The sequence below is a fragment of the Rhea pennata genome, chromosome 1, assembly GCF_028389875.1.
Source record: "Rhea pennata isolate bPtePen1 chromosome 1, bPtePen1.pri, whole genome shotgun sequence".
In the NCBI taxonomy this organism is placed as follows: domain Eukaryota; kingdom Metazoa; phylum Chordata; class Aves; order Rheiformes; family Rheidae; genus Rhea; species Rhea pennata.
In genome coordinates, this window is record NC_084663.1 from 187783957 (window position 1) to 187811591 (window position 27635).

The window sequence follows — 27635 nt, forward strand, 5'->3', positions numbered from 1 at the left end:
GATTGGGCCGGCCGCGGGGCTTGAACTGGCCAATGGGCGCGCGCCGCGGGGGCGGGCGGAGGGCGGGGCGGCTCCCGGCGCGCGCGCCGGGCGGGGCCAGCAGGGGGCGCTGGGGAGGTGCCGAGGGGGCTGGTGGAGGGGGGGAGCTTCTAGCGTGGCAAAATCCCGCCCCGCCCCGCCCCGCCGCGGCGGGAAGATGGCGGCCGCGCCGGAGGGCGCCGCTAGGTGGCACCGTGCGGCCGCGGCTGCGGGGAGGCGGTCGGGAGCGGGGCCTGCCCGCCCGCCCGCTGCGGGGAGGGGGGCGGCGGCGGCGGCGGCCTGGTGTGCGGGAGCAGCCGGGCGGGGGAGGGGGCCGCCATGGACCGGTTCGTGTGGGCCAGCGGCCTGCTGGAGCTGGAGGAGACGCTTGTGATCCAGCAGCGCGGCGTGCGCGTCTACGATGGGGAGGAGAAGGTGATGGCGGCGGCGGTGCGGTGCGGGCCCGGCGGCGGCACACGGGGCGCCGGGGCGGGCCGTGCGGGCGCGGCGGAGCCACGGACCCCCGGGGGTCAGGCGGGGACAGGGCTGCGGGTGTGGGGCGAGGGTGTGAGGGGCCTGGCCATGGGGTATGGGACGAGGGGTGTGGTCTGGGTATGGGGTGTGGGATGGGGGTGTGAGGGGCCTGGCCATGGGGTATGGGACGAGGGGTGTGGTCTGGGTATGGGGTGTGAGGGGCCTGGCCATGGGTATGGGATGAAGGATGTGATCTGGGTATGGGGTGTGAGGGACCTGGCCATGGAGTATGGGACGAGGGGTGTGGTCTGGGCATGGGGTGTGGGATGGGGGTGTGAGGGGCCTGGCCATGGGGTATGGGACGAGGGGTGTGGTCTGGGTATGGGGTGTGGGATGGGGGTGTGAGGGGCCTGGCCATGGGTATGGGATGAAGGATGTGGTCTGGGTATGGGGTGTGGGATGGGAGTGTGAGGGACCTGGCCATGGGTATGGGATGAAGGATGTTATCTGGGTACAGGGTGTGGGATGGGGGTGTGAGGGGCCTGGCCATGGGTATGGGATGAAGGATGTGGTCTGGGTATGGGGTGTGGGATGGGGTTGTGAGGGGCCTGGCCATGGGTATGGGATGAAGGATGTGGTCTGGGTACAGGGTGTGGGATGGGGGTGTGAGGAACCTGGCCATGGGGTATGGGACGAGGGGTGTGGTCTTGGTATGGGGTGTGGGATGGGGGTGTGAGGGGCCTGGCCATGGGTATGGGATGAAGGATGTGATCTGGGTATGGGGGTGTGAGGGGCCTGGCCATGGGGTATGGGACGAGGGGTGTGGTCTGGGTATGGGGTGTGGGATGGGGGTGTGAGGGGCCTGGCCATGGGTATGGGATGAAGGATGTGATCTGGGTACAGGGTGTGGGATGGGGGTGTGAGGGGCCTGGCCATGGGGTATGGGACGAGGGGTGTGGTCTGGGTATGGGGTGTGAGGGGCCTGGCCATGGGTATGGGATGAAGGATGTGATCTGGGTATGGGGTGTGAGGGACCTGGCCATGGAGTATGGGACGAGGGGTGTGGTCTGGGCATGGGGTGTGGGATGGGGGTGTGAGGGGCCTGGCCATGGGGTATGGGACGAGGGGTGTGGTCTGGGTATGGGGTGTGGGATGGGGGTGTGAGGGGCCTGGCCATGGGTATGGGATGAAGGATGTGGTCTGGGTATGGGGTGTGGGATGGGAGTGTGAGGGACCTGGCCATGGGTATGGGATGAAGGATGTTATCTGGGTACAGGGTGTGGGATGGGGGTGTGAGGGGCCTGGCCATGGGTATGGGATGAAGGATGTGGTCTGGGTATGGGGTGTGGGATGGGGTTGTGAGGGGCCTGGCCATGGGTATGGGATGAAGGATGTGGTCTGGGTACAGGGTGTGGGATGGGGGTGTGAGGAACCTGGCCATGGGGTATGGGACGAGGGGTGTGGTCTTGGTATGGGGTGTGGGATGGGGGTGTGAGGGGCCTGGCCATGGGTATGGGATGAAGGATGTGATCTGGGTATGGGGGTGTGAGGGACCTGGCCATGGGGTATGGGACGAGGGGTGTGGTCTGGGTATGGGGTGTGGGATGGGGGTGTGAGGGGCCTGGCCATGGGTATGGGATGAAGGATGTGATCTGGGTACAGGGTGTGGGATGGGGGTGTGAGGGGCCTGGCCATGGGGTATGGGACGAGGGGTGTGGTCTGGGTATGGGGTGTGAGGGGCCTGGCCATGGGTATGGGATGAAGGATGTGATCTGGGTATGGGGTGTGAGGGACCTGGCCATGGAGTATGGGACGAGGGGTGTGGTCTGGGCATGGGGTGTGGGATGGGGGTGTGAGGGGCCTGGTCATGGGGTATGGGACGAGGGGTGTGGTCTGGGTATGGGGTGTGGGATGGGGGTGTGAGGGGCCTGGCCATGGGTATGGGATGAAGGATGTGATCTGGGTATGGGGTGTGGGATGGGAGTGTGAGGGACCTGGCCATGGGTATGGGATGAAGGATGTTATCTGGGTACAGGGTGTGGGATGGGGGTGTGAGGGACCTGGCCATGGGGTATGGGACGAGGGGTGTGGTCTGGGTATGGGGTGTGGGGCGGAGGTGTGAGGGGCCTTGGGTCTGAGTTTATCGGACAAGGGGTTTGATCTGGCTCTGGGGTATCACACAAGAGATGTCAGGGCCTGGTTGTTATCGGGTGAGGGATGTGAGGTGACTTTGAGAAACATCCTGCAAGTGTCTAGCATGTGCTTGGAGTAGGTTTTGCTCAGGGGTCTGGCAGAGTTTGGCTCTGTAGGAAGATTGCTGGAAGGAGATCTGGGGTTTGCGGGAGCAGGAAAGACCTCGGGCAGTATGTGTCACAGAGTTTGTGGACAGGAGAGGTCCCAACAGGGCATAGTTGGTGTTGCTCTGATGAAACTTGATGCCCATTGCTTGGGTTCTCACTGTCTCCCTGGTCCCAGGCTGAGCCCTCCCTGATGTTGCTCCACACAACAAGCTGACCTCTTTTTCTTTGATGTTGTGTACTAGGCATGTCATACATTTCACAGTTGGGTCATCCTGGTAGCCATAAAATACCTTTTAACGTTAATCCTGAGTGGTGGTGTCTTGCCCTTTGTTCTCATCTTTCTGAACTAACTCAGTTATTACTCCTCTTCCTTACTGGACTAACTCTTGCTCTCTCTTCCTTCTTCTGCACCAGAGTAGTTCCATGCCCTCATAAAAAGCTCTAAAAACTTCCCTTAATTTTAGAAGCAGGAAGTGATTTACTAACACAGGTGTTCGAAATAGCAATTGTTTTCTGATAAAAAAGGAACTTTTTTTTTCAACAAATAAAATGAGTAGAAGAATACTCCTATTTGATAGGCCATAAGATTTCAGACTTTGCATAACATTCCTAATGGTTTGCTTTGCTTTTTTACATAACTTGCTTTCTTTGTCCTCAAATAGTGTTCCAAAGCCAATAGCCCTTCTTAAAGATAATATTTCAGAGTGTTTGTGTATCTTACACAGCATATGGAGGGGAGGATCCTTCAGGATTTCCTGGGGGAAAGTTTATACAGTTGAAAAAGGAAGTTTGTATATTTATTTATTTTTATATATGTAAATGTAAAAAAAAAATCTGTACTAGTTTTCTCTATTGTCTCATAAACTTCATTTAACTGATAAAAAGAGTGTTGTGAAAATATTAGCTTATTGAATTTGATTGCTGTGTTGTGGTAATGTGTAATGCTTCCAAAATCATTATTTATACAATTTACCAATTACATTTGTTATTAATCTGTTTTATTTTTCCCATTTAGGTGAGATTTGATAGTGGGGTATTACTGCTTAGCACACACAGACTCCTCTGGAGAGATCAGAAGAATCATGTAAGTCCCACTTTCTCTCTTGTGTGTTGTTCAATTGTAAGTTTGTAATAAACAACAGGTTGCTTACAATGAAAAACTGTATATAGGGAGGAGATTTTTCTTTCATTTGTATGCATTTTGTCTTACAAGCATAGTCCATTTCTTGACTCATAGTGGAAAGAAAATTATGTACAAGGCAAATTATTTTACCCAATTCTGATTTAAGAAAATGATCATGCAGAGATGAGGAGGGATGGAAATGAATCATGTAAATTTTCTTTTTCTGCAACACGCGAATAGGTAGCTTCTTTCTCCAAACTTTATGAATGCGGTAAGGATGTTATTGAAAGCATAAGAAGCCATACATGTAGACTGACATAATATGGACCATCTTAAAGCTGCAGTTGAGAGAAAAGCTCTCCTCAGAGACAGGTTGGATCATGCTTATTTTGGACACAATCTTTAAGAAAGTATAGGCATGGAAGCCAAAGTTTAGACAGAGAAATTGCAGATGACAGTTTTCAAATGTGTATCCGTGGAAGCCAAAGTTTAGACAGAGCATGTGCAGATGACAATTTTCAAATATGTATTTTTCTCTACTGGAATAGATTTTCACAGGGATAGCTGAAGTGCCTCCCACACCCAAAGGTCATTCGTTGCCGAATATCACATCCTTGCTCCAAAGCAAGGAGCTACTAAGAGCCTTCTAAAGATAAGGTCACCAGGATTTTTTTTTTTGGCAAAACAACATATCTTTAGCAGTTGTTCTCAGAGACATCAGAACTATTTTTGGTTGAAATTTTTCAAAATGCTTCATTTTAAGAGCTGGTCTCCAGGGTGAGGTTGCTGTGAAATAAGCCAAAGGTTGATTGTCCAGATCATGAGCTATTACATATAAATTAACTTTTTTTATGCCCAGTCATTGTGAGATAACTTACCTGTGCTAAATTGTACCTGTATATCACCTCCTATTTCTTCATTAGAATCTCTTTCTAAGAGGTGAATGTGTCCTGCACCGTGTACTGCTTCTAGTCTTCTCACTTAGACTTTTTTTACTTGCTTGGGTAACGTTACGCATCATGGTTTGAACTAGGCTAACAACCATCCATATCCCCTTTCTCTTCTTCCCACCAAAAGGAAGCTGTTCCTTTCTTTTCCCCAGCTTCTCTCCCTGCTCCTAGGCCACGTGGTTCCCTCTGCTCTCCCAAGATCATTGAATTTACTAAGTCAGCAGAGAAGAATCATGAAGAAAGAGAAAATAGTTTTCTTTTGAGTTAGCAAATTAATTCAACTGGACAAAGATTCTGACAAGCTCCAGGCTTGATTAAGAGAAGGAACACATGGCCAGCAGATCAACAGAAATTACTCGGCGCTGATCTGGTATAGATCTATCTCAGCAGAGCCAACCTTTTTTGTGTTTTATTATGGTTTTTTTTTGGGGGGGGGGGGAGGTTGGTTGGGTTTTTTTAATCTGTGGTACGCAAATAATTTTGTCAGTGTGGTAAATGAGGGTGATTCTTTTCTCAAGCTCTTAGGAATGAAACAGGAAGCACAATGGCCTCTTACATTGATAGTGAGTAGTTGGCTGAGCTTAGCTGTAATATAACATCAACCTTAGAAACCTTAGCTAGTTCACCAGGAATAAACTGGTAGACAGTCTTCTACTGCGTCAGTAAACTTTAGTAGTAAAGGGTGCTACCTGTCCTTAGATTAGCATCACAAACCTTTTCATGAAAACAGTCGGTTCTGTTTTATAGCTGATTTTTTTACATACCATCTGCAGTTGGAACGGTATAGAAAATACTGATTTCAAAATAAAAATTACATAGTTCTTTTAAGTTTGTTATATAGCCAGACCTGCACAACGTTTCAAATCGTGAAATGGTACATAATGTGAGCATTGGACATTAAGAAACATATCAAAATAAAGTCTTTGATTTCAGATTTTCATTGCATTTTTAACTCAACTCTCTTGTATTATTTCCTCTTGCTTCTCACATTATGAAGGTAATATAAGTCCCTGTGCCAACAGTAAGTTCTAACGTTTTGATTGTGAGCTATAAATGAATGAATTGTTTTGAAAATGTATGTACAATATGTGTACTTATACACAGTATAACTTCTGTTATCTTAAAAAAGTCCCTTTTTTCTTTTTTTAACAGAAGCATTGTTTTGCCTGTTTTTAAGGCATCCAGAACAATGTGGGTATTATACAAACAGTAACAGTTTTGTATAGCAGTTAAAATCTAGAGCCATAGAAGAATCTAAACAGTTTAGAGTTTTTAGAGCAGGGAACCTACGTTTTTTTCCCAATGAGAGATTTACTCATCAGTAAGAGATCTTGCAAGTATTCTTCCCTAATTTCTGATGTAGTAAGTTTTTAATTATTCTGAGCAAAGAGGAATGATTTCGGTAGTAGGGTTTGAGAAGACCCCATGACAATATACATTATACCCTGATGTTAGGGACACCCTTGTGGCTGATGCAAGAGATTGGTGATTGACGCATTCACCTATAATATGGGAAACATGGGTTACATTCCGTCTCTGAACCTAACTGCTGCATGGAGGGGGACATTGAGGGTATTCACAAAAGCAAGATCAGGCACCTAACTAGATGCTTTGAATTGCTCCCTGGAGCAACTTCTGTCTCAAATGCCTATGGAAAAAAAATTACCCTGGATAGGTTAGTTTCTCACAGATGGGTGCATTTTTGTTTCTTGCCTTGTTCTGTTTTGTGTAAAGTGAATCCAGTGTGTGTTGAAATGCATCAGCTGCTGGATCAAGCCCTTGGCGTTAAGAGTTTCTAATTAGTTTCTAATTAGTTTCTAATTATGCTGCTCATAGAAAAGCCTAGTTTATTAGATATTCAGCATTGACAAGACTGGAGGTTTTAGGTATGATTTTTAGCTCCTCACATACCATGAATGACAAAATTTTAAGAACCTATGAGCATTGTGCACTGACAGGGATAAGCTGCAGTAGTGTGGAAAATTTAGGGATTAGATTTTGAACATAAGTCTTAAAGCTTTACCAAATTCCTACATCTTTTATGAATCTAGTCTGAAGGGTCTAAAACTGACACATTGACATGCAAGTATTTTGGTTGGTTATCTAAACTTCAGCTTCACGTTTGTGTTTTCTGTTTGAATTTCTCTCTAATAGATTATTTCTACCATTAGCAGAGTATTTTATATGGGGTGCCTCTGACAGCACATACAGAAATCAAAGTTGTTTTTAAGAAGTTAAAACATTTGATTTTACAGAATCTTCAGGAAAATAGTTTTAATTTCTCTTGCGTTTGCATCAATTTTTCTAGGAATGCTGCATTGCTCTACCTTTATCTCAGATTGTCTTCATTGAAGAGCAGGCCGCTGGGATAGGAAAAAGGTAAGGTGATAGACATTCTGACTTTCTCAGTTGGATAATTTAGGCATATAAATTATGTGACATACCCAAGATTATGCATTAGTGTATGGTAAATTCAGAAGGTAATCCAGATTTCCAAGACTGATGGCTACAGAAGCCTGGTTTTGTCCCTTAAGATATAAGGATCAAATGCATGGGAGAGTCATGACAAAAATTATGTTTCATTTGATTTGTTAAATCATATTGTAATCACCAAAAACCATGCTCTAGCTTGCCATTTTCATTTTATTATCCATCAATGCCATGCTGATGTTGCTGGATCTAAGCTTGAAAGCTGATTATAGTCTTCTATATCACAGAACTGGTTGGGGATAGAAACTGTGCCAGATCCTGGTTTATATAACTTTCCATGACCATCTGATTGATTTTTGGCTTGGAAATGCTAGCCAAGACTGGAAGGAACTCAGTTGTTTCAGCTCACCTGGATAGATAAATCAGAGGGTTATGGGTGCAAAAAAGTTTCACCAGAAAAAGAGAAAAAAATTAACTGGGGAAATATGAACAGTTTATATCTGCTTGCAGCCCACAGTCAGATGGGTAGAATAAGGCAATATGCTGGAGGTGTCCAGCAGAGATCACGTAATTCACTAGTGCTGGTGAAGTCAACTAAATAAAGACCTATGAAAAAAGTACCTGTAAAATGAAATAAGAATGATGGACTTGAAGTTGCACTGTGATAGTGGTTTGTTACAGTCCTAAAATAATGCAATCTCAAGGATTGTTTTGCTGGTAGGTATCATTTTAGACCATTATTTCCATGCACGTTACCTTTGAATGTTGATTTTGGACAAGTTCATGTACACTGTTCACTAGTGACATATACAAGTGGGATAGGTCAAACATAATATTGAGACCTTTGTTTTCCTGTGACAAAGATAGCATATTTTGGCAGTAGTTATTGCAAGTTAAAAGCCAAATCAAATGCACTGCTTGACAACTGGTTTGTACCTCAGCTAACATTTTCAGAAATGATTGCTTGAAATGTTAAAATTTATTAAATTTATTTCTTAAGAGTTGATGATGTGTATGTTTTAAATTTGTGAGATTGTAGTTTCAGAGTTTACAGTCATATTTTTATGCAAGATCAGCTTTTGTATTGAGGCAAAATACTTAATGTTGTTTATGCACAAATGTAAAGAAATGTTTAATATATTTTAATTCTTACATGAAGTAAAGTTAATATATATTTTAATTAAATGATTAACTTTGTAGAAGTAATTTTTTAGATAGTAGAAAATAAATTTTCTTCTCTTTCCTTTTATTTTTCCTTAGTGCCAAAATAGTAGTTCATCTTCATCCTGCTTCTTCAAACAAAGAGCCCGGTCCATTCCAAAGCAGCAAGTATTCCTACATCAAACTTTCTTTCAAAGAACATGGTCAGATTGAGGTAAGTTATGTGTCTTGCAAACCCAGTATATCAGATCTTTGGACACACTTTTCTGCTCTTACTCTGCTAGTGACAGTTACCCTTATTTCCATGTTTACTTTCAAGGGGGAGCTTTTTCCAAAAATTGTTTTTGAAGACAGGAACTGTGATTCTTCAATATTTTATGCTTTAATTCAATAGTACAAATAGAATTCCAAAACTGTCAGGAAATATTACTAGGCTGCATCATATTAATAGTTTAAAGATAATACATCACATCTTATGTTTTAAATTGAACACAGTGTTTTCCAAAATGATGACTCTGAGATCTGTTGGTTGTTTTAACAGAATAAAATTTGTTTCTTTGTACCTAACTTTCTATTGAATAGGAATCAAGCAACTTAATTTTTATCAGCTCTAATTTTGTTACTGCATACTTTCTGTTGTCTCATAAATGTGTTTCTTTTGTGTTTTCTAAATTTTGATTTTTTTACTTGCATTTAATCATGGAGGCTTTGAGCATTCTAAAAAAAGTGCAACGCACGCTGTGAATTTTTTTGCAGAATTCAGTGCATTTGCAGAATGTAAGCTATTTGCTTGAAGAGACTATGAATTTTGATTTTTGCAATGTAAAAAAAAAAAAGCTTTATCTGTTCACTATGGAAAATTGGGACTTTCAGTTTGAATGAGGTATAAATATCTACAAATGCATGTGTTGGGCCAGACTTATTTTCACTTCTTTGTTGAGCAGATTCCAGCTTATTAAAAGTGTGGATTTGTGCCTAGTAATAATTGTATATGTTTTGCCCACTCATAACTTTATTTATTAATTTTAATGTTCATGTCTGAGAATCAAACGCTCTGCTTATTGGTTACCTACCATACTGGTTATACTCCAGATCTTTGGTTTATTACTTCAGAATACTTTCATGTGAACTTTGGACAATGAGGAGTATGGAACACTTTTCTTTCTAGATGTTGTTCAGTGAGATACACTTATTGTTAGTTAACCAATGCCACCTTTTAGTATTAGCATAAAACAACTAAGTGTAATTGGTCTACTGTGGTTCTCTTTACACTGTTGAATTAACAGATCAATAGTAATTGGATTGATCAGATTTTCTACCTTTTAAAAGCCTGTCTTTGAGCAGAAACTGAACATGGACATTTTAAACTTTGATATGTCTTGGAAGACTTGAATGTCTGGAAAAATACTTCATTATAGTAGTATTCCTGCAAGCTTAACTAGTAACTGATGTGGCTTGTCCTCTAATGTGTGTATTTTTGAAGAATGGAAATTTTTAATTTCCAAAGAGTGAATGTTGCGCTGTGAAAGCATAGATCTTATGATGTTTTGTATTTTAGTAAAATTTGTTTCATCTTTCACCAAGACATTAAAAATACTCCAAGATACTCTACAAAATTAATAAATTAATCTGTTGTCACTTTTTAACGTTTGTAGTTCTATAGACGATTGTCAGAAGAAATCACACAAAGGAGATGGGAGAACGTGCCTGCTGCTCAGACCATTCAGGTTAACAAAAGCCCACAGGTATGTACATAGTTTCTGACATTCTTTTTTATGTCCCATGTCAGTTTGCTTACCTTAAGTGCCAATCTGTAATCTCTTGTTTCCACTTTGTGCCGCTCCATATGCTGCATCAGGCATGTGTGTTTTAACCAGCACTGTGGGGACATGCATGAATTCAGCTTTACTTTGCTCATTTCTCCACTGGCATAAATTAATCTCTCCTTTGCAGTTTTCACTTTATATAGGACAGAGTGACCTCCCTTCCTTGGGTGTGTTCAGACTTGAATGAAATAAAAATAAGCTCCATTCTTTATGTAGTTGTGTGTATGTGCGCGTGTGTATATATACATATATGTGTGTGTGTTTGCCTATAATTTTATTCAGCACGATAAATCTGAGACTGAAGATTTCTTTTCTGTTTTTCTGTGTCTGGGAGTCAAATATATGACATATAACCTTCATATAGCTGTTTGTAACTTGTATATGTCTCTTTTAAATGTATATTTTAAGTGGACCATTGTTACTGTGAAGAATCTCTTCTTCGTATGTTAGATTGCCTCCTTTAATCTGTCTACATACTCCTAGGTTATAAATTCTGGATAAATACATGGTTAGTGTTTCTGTGTATCTTTGTTGCATATGTAGTACTGTCAATGAACTAGGATGCTTTAAAGCTAGCTCAGTGTCAAATCACATATGTTATCCTTTATAAATGTAGTATGTATAAACACTTGCATTTGACTGACTGATGAGGAAGTAGATACCTTGAGTCAAGAACCACTTAATGAAGATGACTTACCTCTTGCTCTCATTCATAAGTTACAGCAAATCACTACCACTAGTGCCAGGCTTTGCAGGCAGGTATTTGAGGGCTGGCAGCAATGCCACTTAGGTACCAGCCTTTTTAAAACACATTCAGCAGCAGACAAAAAGTTCTCCATCACAGACTTAGGTACCTCCATGCTGATGCTTGTCAGCAAGGTAAATTAGGCTGTACATAGCACTATGTTGCTGTAGCTTTGTTTCTTCAGGCTGAATTTCTTCAGGTGATTGTGTTCAGATACAGTCAAGCATTTCCACTGCTCTGCAATGTAGATATTCACATTCACTGGAAAGGTGTTAGCCGAGATGAGTTGGAATGCTTAGTTTAGATCAGACGATTAAGTATAACTATATTAATAGCTTCAATATGTTAATTATTATCTGTATATGTTACAGGAGATTCATACTTGCTTTACATTTATTGTTTAATGTTTGACACTGATGTAAAAAAGACTTTCAAGAAATATATGAAATTTTGTATGTATGATATCAGTTCTTTGGCTATCAGTTTCTATCAGTTTTCTGTTTTCTAATAAAAGCTTTTTCATAGTGAGGCGGATGAGAAAACTTAGCATTTCCTATGTTGATTCCTTACATTATTTTCTTTTGCAGGCAGGAAGAATAAGGGCTGTAGGAATTGTAGGGATCGAAAGGAAATTAGAGGAAAAAAGAAAAGAGACTGACAAAAACATTTCCGAGGTAATTACTATTAAAGTTTCAAGGTCAACCACCTGTGTGAGCTATTTACACTCATTCACACTTTCTGTTAGGGGCAGCTGAGATTATTTGTTGTTGATGTTGAGAGTATGAATTTATTATGGGTGTATGATTTACAATTACGTACTTTTAACTAGCCTTTTCAGTATATGTAAGGTTATTTCATTTAAACAGTTCCTTTCAGGAAGACTGTTCTGTGGAACTGATGTGGTATGTTTATAAAATAATTTTGACAGAATTACAAATCTTAGTTCGGTGGCTTTCTATCCAGGGAAGCAGAACAGACGCTTCTGCAGAAAGAATCCATTACAGGCTTTTTTTTTTTTTCCTCTCTATGTGCAGCTAATTTTGGTTGAAAATTGAAAATTTAATATATATTAAGAAGAATGTGCTGGTCTAAATGTCTTCACATAGCTGTGGTATAGTGAGTTTCCATCTGATAAATATTCATTTTTTAAATGTTAGATTTAAGCTTGTAATTACAGCAAAATGATCGGTAGTCCGTGCACCAGCAAGATGTTACAAGTATCTGTGCAAAATCTTTAGGCTAGATGGAGACAGTCCTTCTCCCCAGAAACAGCAGAATAGTTGACTTCCAGATATGAACAATAGAAAATATTAATTTCTCCACTAGAAGTCTCTTAGATATATCTGGTGTGATACCCTCAAAACCTGTCTGGTTCTGTCTAGGTAAGAGATTAATGCCAAACAAAAGTAGTCATAAATTAACTACAGTGGATTAATTCTTATGGCAAAGCTTTATGCTTTGATTGAGAGTAGCACAGTAAAAAAAAGGCATTCAGTGTTCTGATTTATAAGAAATTTATGGTAGGTTTTTAAGCAGTATGCTGTTTGTTACTGCTAGGATTAAACTTTTTTTTTCTGTTTATGAAGGATATAATGAATGAAGCTCTGTATGTGTAGTTTAAAAGGTATTGTAGTTACATATGTATTGTATTTACATACAGTTCAAAAGGTATTGTCTGGTTATTTTTTCCGTAGCAACTCTGTTAGAGAGTGAAAGAAAACCATTTATGCGTGTTGTATGAACAGAGGAAAATTGTAACTAATGATATCCTGCCTTCCTCCAGCTTTAAATGTTATAAATGACTTAATTTTTTAAAAAAATAGTGCCCTGGCTTCCAGGAAAAGGCTTCCTGCGTGTGCTGTTCACTGCTGATAAGAATGCAGCTCTTTAGCCTTTTATTTATCTGAGGAAGTTCCTGTTAGGTGTGTGCACATTTCCCTTTGTTTCCAGGCCTGCCCTTGGTGAGTCAGGCGGAGGAGGAGCTATACACAGCATGGTATTTATTTAGCTAAATCAAGAGGTTTTTTTGATAAATGATGTTTTCATGCATGTTATTGAGATTAGAAATAAGCGGGGAAAAGCCTTGATAGAAAACCTTTTATTTGTTGATATAATATAGAAGTACAGTAGAAGCATTTTAATTTACACCAGAGATTGGGAAATCTATTGTAAATTAGGAAATTTGGCAGATGGGGAAGTAAAGAAAAGTATTTTAAATGAGAAGCTTTTGTTCTGATACTAGTAGGTTATTATTATGAAGAGGTATATTTTCCTTTCTCCATTTGGATCCAGCTTTGTCCCACTTAATTTTGCATACGTTCCCAAGGTACCAGGCTTTAGAAGGCAAGTCAGCAGGAACTTTTCCAGCCCATGGAGAAACATGGGCACTATTAGGATGGAATTCAGATGAGAAACTCTGTACCTCCATCTTTTTCTCCTCTTTGCATGTGGAACCTTGGACCAATAAGTTTCTAAGTCAGGTGCCTAAGTATAGATGGGTGCAGTTGGCCTTGCTGCTGAAGTTACTCTAAAATGTGTGTAGTGGGGGATTAGTTAGAATCAGCTAGAAAGTTGTTCATCTGCATAACAAACAATACTGTTAATACTATTGGATCAGCAGGGATGGCCAGAGGTGTCTGTGGCCGGAAGATACTCTACCTGAACTCCTTTTATTTGTGGGTGTGGAGAGGACTGGATGCTGCTCTCTGGCATGCTTTACTTAAAAAGGCTCTGGAATTTTTCTCACAGCAGTTGTTCAAAATAAGATTGTTCGGAAGTGTTGACCACCCCCCTGGGCATCTCCTGATGTGTTTCAGAGTCTGGGGAAAGGGATTTGTGTTGCAGAGGCCAGGAGAAATGAGAGCTGCTTTTGAATGGCTTTAATATGTTTGTTAGTTCATTTTTTTCTCTCTTATCAAATAAATGATTATTTTTTTCCTGCTAGTTGGTTATTTTTATGTAATTGTAAAACTTCTGAATGTTAGTATACCTTCAGCTTTCTTTTAAATATGTTTTATTTGAGCCATCAGGGAGTTGGTGGTTGTAGTATTTTTGTAATTGAGACTGCAGCAATTTATTAAGCTGAGTAGACTTGATATAATCATGGCGCTATGGTGGAAGTCCAGATTATTACATATTTTAGAGGGAAAAAAATTATAAAGTTCACCAGAGTAGAAATTTGATATTTTGTATGAACCAATTCTTTTCCTTGCTTAGCAGATGTTTTGCTTTTCTTAGATCCAACAATTAGAGTTTTTCAGAGGATGCTTTTTACATTATTTTTCCATCCAAATTTTTTATCTGATATCATAGACCTTATTTCATTCTAATTTTAACTGATTTTTTGCTTGCTGTGGTAGCATCACTGTTTCTAGGTGTGAGATACTTAAATGAAAAGATGTTGCCAACATTTTCAGGCTCTTTATCTTCTCAGTTAAGCATATATTTGAAAGCAGATACCCTCTTCCTTGTTCATTTTTAAATTAACTCCAGTCTTACTAACTTAGTAACATTTGGTGATTAAAGTAAAACTGTCTTCTGAGGAGGCATACTTCTGTCAGCTTGTTGCTGGCGGAAAACAATAGAGCTCTGCTTCTGGGAGGGTTCAATATTTGAAGGAAACCTACCATCATCACTCAGAAACCCTCCCTCATATTTTAGGAGAGCATAATGAAGTTGGTGAAAATAATGTTTTCTGAGTCTTAATATCTCGTCAATTCTTTCCTATTATATGAACCTTCTAAATTACATTGAACCTAACTAGAAAAGCGTTCACCTACTAGAAAAGTGTACGATTGTCTGATCTTCCTTCATTCTTTGCTGTTTCTGGCTTGTCTAGTTTTTGTTTTCAAGGTGTATGTATAAAATATTAATCATGTATAAGCCTTTTATTATAAAAATTTAAATTGTAATATACTAATCTAAAGTCATAGGAGCTTTTATGTATATCCTGGGTAGGTGGACAGAGGCAGTTCACTGACTCTGTGATCCTGAATTATGTAATTACACTTAACTGCAGTGTCAATGCTTTTCATTGCAGGCTTTTGAGGACCTTAGTAAACTAATGGAGAAGGTATGGCATGTATCTTTGTGGACTTATTCTTGTTTTCTCGCTTTTAAGCACATTGTTGAGCTGAAAGTTGACTTATATATATATATATATATATGTGTGTGTGTGTCTGTCTTGATAGGCTAAGGACATGGTGGAGTTATCCAAGTCAATAGCTAATAAAATTAAAGAAAAACAAGGTGACATCACTGAGGATGAGGTAAATGAACTTTGTTTTTAAAGTCGACAGAAATGTTTGTCTGTGAAGCAAAAAGCTATCCTTATAGTACATTTCATGTTAGTAAAAAAACACTTCAGTATGGTTGGGTTTTTCTGTTTTTCTTCTAGGTAAAATGGCTAACATGTTACCTTTTGTTTTGACCACTTCTTAAAAGCAAAGATATTACTGCCTTTCAGTAGAGCATGATGACAGTTCTGAGGTTTTCATTAGTTTGCTAGTCAAAAGCATATTGTGTTAGTTTTGCCTTTGTTTTGCTTTGCTAGTAAATGACTTTATTGGTAGTAAACTGATTTGATTTAGTCACCAAAAATGTCTTACAGTAACGAAATCAAAGACTTAAAGAACAGACTCATTCACTAGCAGATGTACCTTATTATTTTTTTATTTAGACTATTAGATTCAAATCCTATCTGCTGAGTATGGGAATAGCTAATCCAGTTACCAGAGAAACATATGGATCTGGTACACATTACCATATGCAACTGGCAAAGCAACTAGCTGGAATACTGCAGACTCCATTAGAGGTAAAACGCCTAATTGTGCATTTTCTGAATGTTGCTGAATTTTGATGTAAATGTGTTTTGACTGTAGTACTGTGCCTTCCTTTAAATCTCAGACTTAGCAATGCAGCCTCATATTCAACTTTTATGAAATAAATTTTTTTGCCTCTTAGGAAAACATATGCTCTTTTTAAATGAGAACCTTTAAATATAAGCACTAAAATTTGTCTTTGGGGTAATGGCATTTCAACTTCCAGTTAGCAGAGTATGGGTGATACTTTTGTAAATAACATTAACAGTCTTTTTCTTGTTTAAAGACCCTTGTATTCATTTCTTGCCACAGAATATTGGTTTTTATTCGAAAAAGAAAAACAACACTGATTTTGAAAATATGAGCAGTCTTTAAAACTGCTTTAAAATTACATATTTTACTAACAAAACAGTTATTACATATTATTCTTTCTATTGTGGAATTATATTGTATTTTACTTTATCTTAAGCTATTACAGAGCTCCAGATTTTCACCACAAAGTTTGGTTTCTTATAGAAACTTATAAGGCTATGTGTCTCCTAAAAAGCATATATGCTTTGTGAAAGCTATATGCCACCTGCAGTGATCAGAATGGAAAATTGACTTTATCTGAGAAGTTAAAACTGTAAAGTGATTTATAGATTTAATATATTAAAATTCCTTGCTCCTATAATTTATTCTCTACTTTGACCTTGAAATAATTCACAGCCCTCCAATATAGTATCAGTGTTTTACATTTTAAAATGGTTAGAGAAAGATATAATTTAACAGCTTTTCTCTAATGATAGAAATACTTGGTATTGTCTGGGTAGATTTTTGCATTAAAGCTCATAATTTAACTCCTGTGTTTTGCCTGTTTATCAGTCAATTGCAAGTGAGATACTGTGTTTACAAGATCAATACTGTTTCTCTTACCAGTCTTGTGCTTACACAGGAGCGAGGAGGGATCATGTCACTTACGGAGGTCTACTGTATGGTAAATCGAGCACGAGGATTAGAGGTGAGAAATAGATACTCTCAAATATTTTACAGAATGTACTTCATTGACAAGCTAATTAAAGAAAGAAGCATGAGCGTATTCTCTACCAATTGCTTGCTCTACCTTGTCTAACAGCACAAAGAAATCAGTCCTTTATTAAAATCAGGAATTTCCACCTTTTTCCGTTCTCCTCCTTCCACATAATATTTACATTCTTCCATAGCTTGTCATAATATATGCTGCTTTTATCATGCCGACAAAGAGAGAAAAGAAAACATTATGTGTAATAGAGAAAATCCATGCTTATCTAGAAAGAAAACTAAAAGGACAGAAAGTAGAAGAGGATGGTGAAAAGTTGTTGCTAAAATAAAACAATCCTCTCTGTTGACATGACATGAAGCAATATTACAGAAAACATACTAAGAGAACAGAAAGGAGTGTAACAGCCGAGAGAGTAGATTGGAGGATGTAACAAAATAAATGAAGAAAATTATGTAACCTGATGCATCTTATGGCTGCAATTGTAATAACTGCTTGTTTTTGTATAATACTGTATACTTCACAAGTAAACTGTGAATAAATATGTTTGATTATTTTAATAGTTGCTGTCACCAGAAGATTTGGTAAATGCTTGTAAGATGTTAGAGTCACTGAAACTACCACTAAGGTAAGAAAATTACTGATGCATTTTTAAAACACAGCATTCACAGGCCAGGCCACAGTGCAAGACTTAATGTATTGCATACAGTAGATTTTAGAAACAAAGTCGTCCAAGAACTATTTCATCTAAGAACATCCACTCTGCACTAAAATATGAATTTGTAACTATACTTCACTTTGTCTGCTTAGAAGTCAGTATTCTTTTTGCTTCCTATAGTTTCCTCTAAGTTTGATAGTTAAAATTTGTGCTTGAAATCTTTTGATTGAGAACTTTCAGATGGATCTATTACTGTTCTTAGCATCTTGCACTCTTTAATTAAAGTCATTCTTCATAATATCCCTGCCAAGTAAGGAAGTATTCATTCTATTTCAGTTACTAAGGGACAAAAGGAGGGAGACTCATCTTGCTGAACTTTTGATATGTAAAATGTAGTAGTGTACATCTAAGGTAGAAGCTTAGGCTTCATCTGACCAAATCTTTAGATTAAGGTGAATCAAATCATTGACTACAACAGCTAGGTCTCCATAAAATTTTGAAAGTATTTGAGGTGACGAGATCGGATGTAGACACACTCTGGACACCTAAACTTAGTCAGATGTTGTTTAAGAAGATTGTAACTTAGCTCTTTAAAAGAAGAAAAAACTTACTTACATGCCTTTTGCCTGTTCAGACATGTAAACATGCTCTTGCCTGTTCAGCCACTAGTTTCAAAAGACAAGGTTTGTAGCTTGTTTTTTAGGCACAAAACCTTTTTTTGCAACACAAATCCCATCTCATTTACATCCCTTAGACCGTCATGGCTACAATAACCTGTGCTGTTCTACTAATTCCAGTGGAAGTTTAAGACTAAAACAGAAATAGGAAGATGAATAGCTTACTGACCAAAGTAGTTTTCAAAAATTATAGAGGAGCTGAGAAAAAAGGTGCAGAAGACTAAAAATAGTTATATCCCCTTGACCCTTTTTTTCTGTCCACACATATCTCATACCTAAGGCCCACAGAAAGTTTCACAGGGTTTCCTTTAAAAGTCAGCCATCCATACTTAGAATGAGGAATTGTGCATATTTACAAGCAGAAAGTGTTAACTTCATGAAACACCAAGCTAATGGTCACTTAACATGTGGCAAATGTAAGTTGCTGTTTTCTTCCACCCAACTATTACTGTAGTTTGTTTTTCAGACTGGGATAAGTGTTTAATTAAGCCCAGGCATATGCCCTGGTATATGCCTCTTCAGATTTTAAAGATATTTTTATTTTAAGTTCATCTTAACAGCACTTTTTTTTTTCTTTCTTAGTACATTTATATATGTGAACAGATGAGAAATATGCTCATGGGTAACATACACAGAGGTTTTAGTTACTTTGAATCTCTCTCTTGATTTTAGGCTTCGGATATTTGACAGCGGTGTGATGGTGATTGAACTCCAGTCCCACAATGAAGAGGAAATGGTAGCTTCTGCTTTAGAGACAGTATGTGAACGTTCATTTTCTTCAATGTTCTAACCATGATGGGGAAATTTAAACACATCAGGTATAACAACTTAAGGTACAGGATTTCCTTTTGAGGTTTGGAAGTACATATTTTTCCACAAAATCTTCTAACAGTACTATATTGTACTTAAATAGCACTTTTCAAAGTGGTGTTCAGGCAGTTGTCTTAGTCATTGCTTTCCTCTTAAGGAATAAATCACTTTTCCATCTTTTTTTCAAACTTCATTACCTTCAGCCTTCCTCCAGGATTTTTGTACTGCAGGATAAAATTCAGGCATGGTATTAGGCACTTAATTTAACAAAAATGGACTTCAAACTCTGTACACAGTATGATTGAAGGTAGTGAAAGTAGCTCTTAAATGTCAATATAGGCAGTTTGGTTTTGGTTCATTTCATATAATAATAGGACATTGTATGTGAAACATACTGAGTTTGTTGCTCTGAAGAGCTCTACAGTTAAGCTAGATTCATCACAAAAAAAAAAGTAGCACAAATTGTTCACTGTGATAAAACTTACTGTTTTTACCTACCTATTGACTGTTTAAAGTACTGGTGTCCCATTATTTGATGCATTTTCCTATGTGATTTTCAGCAGAGTGTTAATTTCTGTTTTTCACAAAGTTGTGTAAAGGCCGATTTAGTTCTTCCAAAGTTAGACATACAGTCGAGGAATAAAAGTAGGGCTACCACAGGCACCTTTTCACTTCATATGTGAGACAGATTTTTCAGTGTGTTCTGCGCGGTTGGTACCAGAGTTTGTTAACAAGTACAGTCTTAAATTGTAAGAATTAAAATGTTTAAACCTTTCAGTTCATGTTAATCCTTGCAGCTTATTTTTCATATTTCCAAAGGAATGTAAAGGTCATTTCAATTGTTTGCTGGTAATCTTTGTTTTCTCATGAATTTGTTGTCTTCAGCAAAAGTGTTCATCTCCATAAAGGAAAGGAGAAACCCTTCTTCAAGAGGGGTGTAGAAATACTGACATACCCTATGAGGTCAGCCACAAAGGGCAACAGATAGTGGATTTATTACAGATGTTCCTTTTCTTTTATTTTCATAATATTCTGCTTTGACTTCATAGTAAAATATAAGGGAGAGGCTTTGAATGAGGAAGGCTAGCCCATAAGGGCTAGATGAGATCAGAACTGTGGCCAAAATCAGCCGTATATTCAGTGTTTAATGTACAGTAACATGAACCTTTGAGAAAAAGTGAAAGGAAGTCACAGGGCTTCAGACAGAAGAGTGATGTGGTTTTGAATGGCTGATGAAGACAGGAAATGACATGGATATCAAAGGAACCTGAAGTCACTCTTAATGAGAACAGTGATTTGGGAATGAAAAACATAATTAATTACCCATATGCCATGTTAGATTGTGTAACTGATTTGCATTACTCAAATTCAATTATTTAGCTTCATAAAAATTTTAAGTTAGGGCTAATTTAATCTGAGACTGTAAAATGGAAACTACTACACAGAGATTGCTGAGAATGTCTCAAAGTAAACCCCTCCCAACACAGTTATGTGGGAAGCAGGAAATGGCAACTACATCTGGATTTTAAAGTTTGCTTGAATCTGAACCAGTGGAGAAATATAAGAAATATTAATTCTAGGGTAATAAAACGTGTTTATATGACAATTTCAATGCAGTATTAAGCCTATAATTGACAACTAATATTCTAAGGATCCAGGTGCCCAGCCTGTGCAAGAAGGCTTCATTTTCGCATGTGGAAACTTAATGTGATTGAGAAAACAGGACCAAAGTTTTAAGTTTGAAGACTGAACCTGTCTTTTGTGTTGTCTGAATATGATAGTATCTTTTACTGATCCCACTAGTATACTGTAATTTAGGGTTGTGTACTAAGGTTTTTGAAATTATTACAGGCAGTGGGATATTTTAAACTAACTCAAATTCTCCACCTCCCTCTGAGATGACTGAAATTTCTAAATTGATGACCCCTCCTGCCCTGCTGCCTTTTATTTCCTCTGTCAAGCTTCACTGTTTACAGAATCACTTAGTACAGTTGGGCTGTGTAAATACTGATTGCAACAGTATACTGCTGACTGTGAGTTATTTTAATTTTTCCATTTGTTTCTCGTGAGGTATCTTTTTTAAAAAATGGAAAGAAATAATATTTTTACAGATTTAACTCCTTTCTATGTCCCATTTTTCATACTTGGCAAGTTTCCCAGGACACTTAAAAGGTATTTTGGAGGGAAGTTGCATATAATTATTTGTAATTTTTCTAAAATGCAAACAGACTAGTTGTCTTTGCAAGAGATTTGCTACCAATTTGTCACTTTGCAAGCATAGCTGTGTTATTAAACTAAAAAGCCAATTTAGTATCCGAGAGGGGAACGTCATTGTTATTTTCATGCCACAGTTTGTTTATTTCTGTGTTTGTTTTTTGATAGGTATCTGAAAAGGGTTCTCTCACAGCTGATGAGTTTGCTAAGCTTGTGGGGATGTCTGTTCTCTTAGCCAAAGAAAGGTAAGTAATAATTGCCCTGTTTAATAATACCTTGAATTATCAACCTTGAATTATCATGTTGTCTCCAAGTAATAAAACAAATCTTTTTCTTTATGTAGGCTGCTGCTAGCTGAGAAGATGGGCCATCTTTGTAGAGATGATTCAGTGGAAGGCTTGAGATTTTACCCGAATTTATTTATGACACAAAGCTAATGTAGTTTGTGCACATCCTTTTATGTGACAGTTGAGCACGAGAGCAAAGGGGAGAACCTTTCCAACAACTGACTTTATCAATTTTATTTTGTTAGTCAACTGCAACAGTGATGAATATTGCAATGTTTTACAGTTCTCAGGTATTTCAAATGCTGAATGATGTTACGTGGAACACAGAAGAAATAGGAATCGCTAAGTCAGAATTATGTTACTATCTCAAACTTGCCAGCCATCTCATGTGTTAAGTTTTATTTGATACGCTCTGTAATTTCTCATTTTAAGAAAAGTGGGATGAAGATTCCACGCAAGTTAAAGTGGAAAGAATATCCGTATAGTCTGCCATGAAAATCAGCACCCAGAACACAGGTTACTGCATACTCGTATTGCAGTTTATTTATGTCTAGAGCAACAAAGCAGACAGATGTATCCGTAGCGATAAGAAATGTGACTTTGGTGTGTGTACTGAGGTGTAAGGAACAAAACAGTATAGAATAACTCTTTCTCGCTGTGAATGGTTTTCTAAGAGAGGATCCTGAATTTTTGAAAGAGGATTCTTTATACTTGGAGGCAAAAAGCCTGATGCAGGAGATACTAATATTGTTATATGAATCTAGAAAACATGGTGTTTGTCATGTCTTATGCTAATAGCTCATTTAGAAGCATTGTCGGTACAGATTTCCTCCCTTCTCTTTCTTTGTCATCTCTCCTTCTGTTTCATTATGTTGCACTTCGGGTGTACTTTCTGCCCCCTGTTTGTGTGATGCAGAGTGCCATAGCCCTCTGTCACTCTACTATACTCAGTGCTTTAATATGCTTGTTTTTTGTCTTGTGCTTCTGATGAAAGATCATTTGATAGTTCCATTGACCCTTTCTCTGTTTTGGAGAGACAATTAATTTGCATGCATCTCATACACCAGAAGGCTTTTCATATTGAAGGGAAGAAAAACACCATCCCGCTATGTTTAATAGTCATGAGATATCACATTGTTTGGTATTCCTTATCCTATGTTCAGACTGAATGTAATTTGATAGCTTCAGCTTTCGTAACTCCGGTGGAGTTGTTATATTACTTTAAGATCTGATGTCGTGGTAATGGCGGTAAGTGGATGTTTACGATCCACGTCAATTAAATTTTTAGGGTTTTGAAATGACCAGTCTTAATAAATAATAAAATTAATTCAAGGCATGGGTAAGGACAGCATGTATATAACATATGGAAGTAGCAACAACTAAATGGATGTCACAAGAAGGAAAAAAATGTTTTTAACTGCCTGAAAACATCTTCAGAACTATTTCAGTATTACCGTAGCTTAGACAAGAGTTAAGAACCTGTTGACAGTGAGTTCAGTGCAGAGATTATGCTTTTGTTCGGCCCATTTAGAGCCAGGGAATTCTCCCGTCTTGTCCCCTTATCCTTGTCACAAGCAAAATTTTATGCAGTGCTTTCTTTAGGGCAGTTTTACTCTGTTTCATGAAGGTGCAGTGGTGCTAAAACTAAAAAATTTGGCCTATCTGGAAGAACTGGATCCACACTATAATTATTCCGGTAATCATCCATTATGGTCTCTTCAGGAGTTTTACGGCTTACTACTTTTCTTCATCCTCCCCACAACCCACAGAAGAGATCTGTACAAGGTACTCCAAGCATCACTTAACTAAAGAGGGACTGAAAAGAGATAAATGCAGAAACAACAAAGCTGGCACATGAAAGCTGTTCCTCTTGCCTGATACACTTATCTTGCTAAAGGAAGACCAATGATTTACAGGTCTGAACCTCTCTCCACAAGGGGGCATATCTTCTACTAGAAAGTACAAAAATGGAAAGGAAACACCAAGGGTAAACGCGCAGCCTCAGTTTCCCCAGCCATGCATACTTCATTATTGTAATTAAGCAATAACAATACAGTGTGTGTAGAATGACAGTAACTTCTTGAGCTTTTCTTTCCCAAGATTTTCCTTGACTTTTTTTTCTTTCTATAGGGAAGAAATCTATAGGCTAAACTATAGATGGTTTAAAATTTAAACATATATGAGGAAATGATCCTAAAAAGTAATAAAAATTGCAAGATTTTCTTAAATAGACTGTTTTGTGTGATTTTTTTCCCCCCTCCCCCATCCAAAGTGTTTTGGGCAGCTTTAAAGCTACACATCAAAGTCTTGTGATTCCATGGGGCAGTTTTGTGAAGCACAGCATATAATTGTTATCTCATTTTGTACCCAAAGGGTACAAGATAGGTTTTGTGTAAAATTAAAAAGTAGAGTTAAATGTAATAAGAATGCCCTGGTTCAGTTGCTTAGTAGCCTGTGACCCATCACGGGCCAGAATCAAACTGTAAAGCTCTACCTAAGCACCAGTTTCATGAGGGAGCCCGTGTGAGTCAGAGCCAAACATATATATTGTGCTAGCACTTGAAAGGCATTTTACACTACTGAATGTGTTTTTCCAACTTAGAGACAAATCACATATCTCTTAGCTTAGACTCTGATACTCACACTGAGAGCCAGTTGGTGTGAGAACATGTAGCAGCATAGTTCAGGCGAGTGGTGCCATGCTGGCACATCGAATCGTCAGAAGTGCTCTTCAGGCCTAGTCCTGTTTCCATGTATACTATTAGCAAAAATCCATTGACTATATGATTATAGGAGAGAGCAGAATATAGGAGTTATTATTCTCTCAGATCGTTTCAGTTTAAAATAGACCCTGCCTGTATGAACTTCATTTCCTGTAAGTTTTGATAATTTCTAGGACATCTTCATGATACGTGAACACTGTCTTATTTTTCCACGGCTGCCCAATTTCCTTGTAACAGAAATCTGGAACAGAAGTCTCTTCAAAAAGTGCTTTTTTTCTTTATGGAACAGCCTGAAATGGTGACTGTTTTTCATTTGAAAACACAGGCCTTTTTATACCTCCGTCAGGAAGCGTGTTACTTAAGAATCTGTACATCTTTTCCGTTTCTCCTTTGCCTTTGTTTCCAGTAATAATTGCTTTATATTTAGCATATAGAAGCATGGATCTAATCTGAACCATATTTTTGAGATGCAATTTTTTTAAGGTGTGAATTTGAAAATCTTTGGAAGTATATCTTTAATAGCCACTATTGGTTGCCTATTGGTTCGCTGAACTCTTCAATGCTCAGTTCTTCTGATGGGGCTTTTACAATTTATCTAAAGGCCAGACTCTGTGGTGGCTGTAAAATTAATGAAGTATTGTCACTGAATTCATGAAGACTGTAAATGGGAGCCAACAGTAGGCTGTTGCCAACAGTAGAAGTTTCCTGCTTCCTAAAGTCTGGCAGTTCACTGGGAACTGGACAGTCCTTTCAAAGGACACCCCGAATAGGCAGGAATGATTGGTTCAAAATTATCTGTGGAGCTGATATGAAATCACATTGTTTTTTTTGGGAGGAACGCCTCTCCAGTGTTTTTCTGAGCTAGATTCACAAATCTGACAATTATGTTGCTTCTACTATTATAACAGTTCCCACTTCATCCTAATTTTCAGTGCTTAGGACACTCAGTTATAGTGTGAGAAACTAGGGTTCAGATCTTCCTCTGCTGGGAAGATTTAAACTACCATTTTATTCTCCCACAAATGAGCTGTTAATACACTAATACGATATTCTGGGCATGTCTGTTGGCAATGTTCCTCTTTTAAGGAAATACTTAAATATCTTTTGTAGCAGAGGACCAAGTGTCATACCACCCAGGTAGGTGTCCTGGCCAGCAGACTTGAGAGCCGTTTTTCTTTGTGTTTTAGAATTAAAGTATTATTCAAGCGTTAAAAAGAAAAGAAAAACCTCAGGAGAGAGTGAGGAAAACTCAATTTTGGAATACTCCAGAGCCTGCTAGTTAGCACGTACTCATGAGAGTTGGACCTGAGAGAAACCACCTTGCTTCAAATCCCTGCTACAAACCAAAGAACGATTTTGAACTTGAGTTTCTTCTCCCCCAGTGGACTGCAAACGATATGGCTTCAAGTTCCCCCTGACAAAAGAAGTAATTAAACCCTCCTTTGTCATGCTCAGAGCAAGGTGTGACAATAAGTTGCAGGTAAAAGGGGCTGGTACCCCTGGAATAATAGCAGCACTTTTGTGAGTCTAGTCTTTTGCCTGCTTTTTGCATAAGGGCTCTAAGTATTCAGACATTTTGGATTGTTTTGTTCAATTTGAAGAACTTATGTATTGGGGTGAGGTTCATTTAGGTGGCAAAATTATCTCAGTGAGTAAAGGAGGATACTGACTTAACCTGAATGCTGTTTCATTGCTTATATTTTTTAAATCAACAGTCAAACCAAGAAATCACTGCTCCTACATTCCTTGATTCATACATGCAGAATGCTCCCAGAAGATCAAAGACAGAAGTTGTTGCAGGCTTTTTTCACAAGAAGGGTTGCAGGAGGATACATGCTATGTAAAATATTCTTTTATTCCAATGACTACTTCTGTGGTAAACGATGTTTGCAAGAACTATGAAGGCAGCACAGTCACACAAAATAAATGTTCTTGTCTGTTGTTGGTATGGCATTTATACTGCGGCTATTTAATGATTCACTTTATTAGGTAGAACTCTCAAATATTGCCTAAATATAACAACTTTGCACGCTTTCTCCCTCTATGAGAAATGCGTGTTCTTTCTAGACTCAGCACTTCTCTGTGTGGCATAATTCCCTTGAGTTTCATTTAAAATCCGATGGAGAATTTGGGTTGGGTCCTTAATTTTCAAAGATACAGTGGTTTGATCCACCCATTAAATGAGAATGGCAAAACTCCCACGGACTTCAGACCCAACCTTTGTTATAATTATGGAATGTTAACTTGCTAGCAGCTTTGAAAATATGTGTATTAGGTATGGCTATGCTCTGATAGCATGAAGGAAGAGCTTAAAAGGTGTTCTGGAATCAGATCACAAAATGTTTTGGTTTATTCAATAGAAATACATAACTAGGCATAATTGCTGCAAAGTGACTATTTCTGATCTTTCTACATTCCTATTGTTTTTTCCACAGTATTTTAGGAAAGCCCAAGATAAGGATAATCACTTCTTTTCCACAGGGGCTTTATCTATTTATAGGTTGCAAGGCCAGAAGAGACTGTTATGACCATCTCGCTTGACCTCTTGCATAACACAAGCTGTAGGACTTCCCTTAATCAATTTGTGTTTGAATTAGAGCCCCTCTTTTAGGAAAAACAAGAGATTTTGATTTTCTGGGAAATCCCACCACAGCTTTTGGCAAATTATTCCAAAGACTTACTTGTTGTAAAAATGTGTTCAGTGTATGTAATCAGAGATTGTTTAGCTTCAGCTTCTAGGCCTCAGATGTTGTATTTAAAGCTCACTATTAAAGGTGTATTCCCTTCATGCCAGGTATACTGGTATACAGTATACTATAACTGTCCCTTTAACAGATAAATCATGTGGAGTCTCTCTGCCTGTCGTGTTTTCTTATTTTCTACTCTTCCCAAAGGTTTTCCATAATAACCAGCTTGAACTGTGGGCACCAGAACTGAGCTGAGAAATGCTATTGCAAAAGTACTAGTTACATAGGCAGTGTGCAGATGCATGTTTCCTCATGTTTCCCTGCAATTTATACTCCCAACTGCTGCATTATCTTTACTGTCTTCAATTATATCTATATTATCAAACCTGTGCCTATGTTCACACTCAGTTCGCTTTCCATTCACATAGTTTAGATGCAAATGTGACTCAGATGCAGATTTTTTCTGGGTGCTATATCCCAATGGGTGTCACAGAATCACAGAATGGTTGAAGCTTGGAAGGGACCTCTGGAGATCATCTAGTCCAACCCCCCTGCTCAAGAAAGGTAACCTAGAGTGCATTGCCCAGATGGTTTTTAAATATCTCCAAGAAGGAACAGTAGAGTACAACTTGCTCTAGGCTAATTGTGCTCCAGCCTGACCTACCAGTGGATGTCCCAAGCTAGACTTCTCCTCAGCATAGTATAAAAACTATG

General features: G+C 38.8%; 1 protein-coding gene across 2 annotated transcripts; it reads left to right on the plus strand.

Moving 5' to 3' along the window:
• Window positions 1-302: 302 nt before the first annotated feature.
• VPS36 (vacuolar protein sorting 36 homolog) lies at window positions 303-23739 on the plus strand. 2 transcript variants are annotated; one of them, XM_062567057.1, is made up of 14 exons: window positions 303-453; window positions 3808-3876; window positions 7174-7244; window positions 8556-8670; window positions 10112-10201; window positions 11615-11701; window positions 15067-15099; window positions 15218-15295; window positions 15706-15840; window positions 16782-16847; window positions 17429-17493; window positions 18873-18957; window positions 21393-21469; window positions 21568-23739. In XM_062567057.1, the coding sequence occupies exons 1-14, from the start codon at window positions 358-360 to the stop codon at window positions 21659-21661; spliced, it is 1161 nt and encodes a 386-aa protein (XP_062423041.1). In that variant the 5' UTR covers window positions 303-357; the 3' UTR covers window positions 21662-23739. The 2 variants fall into 2 exon arrangements, with proteins under 2 accessions (XP_062423041.1, XP_062423042.1); XM_062567058.1 differs by lacking the exon at window positions 15067-15099.
• The last annotated feature ends 3896 nt before the right edge of the window (window positions 23740-27635 follow it).

What these genes read in the sequence shown, in the direction of transcription:
- VPS36 (XM_062567057.1), top strand. Translation starts at nt 358, where the DNA reads ATGGACCGGTTCGTGTGGGCCAGCGGCCTGCTGGAGCTGGAGGAGACG. An exon ending in ATCGAGCACGAGGATTAGAG is followed by an intron (nt 16,848 to 17,428) that starts GTGAGAAATAGA and finishes TTATTTTAATAG; the next exon opens with TTGCTGTCACCAGAAGATTT. An exon ending in GTTCTCTTAGCCAAAGAAAG is followed by an intron (nt 21,470 to 21,567) that starts GTAAGTAATAAT and finishes TTCTTTATGTAG; the next exon opens with GCTGCTGCTAGCTGAGAAGA.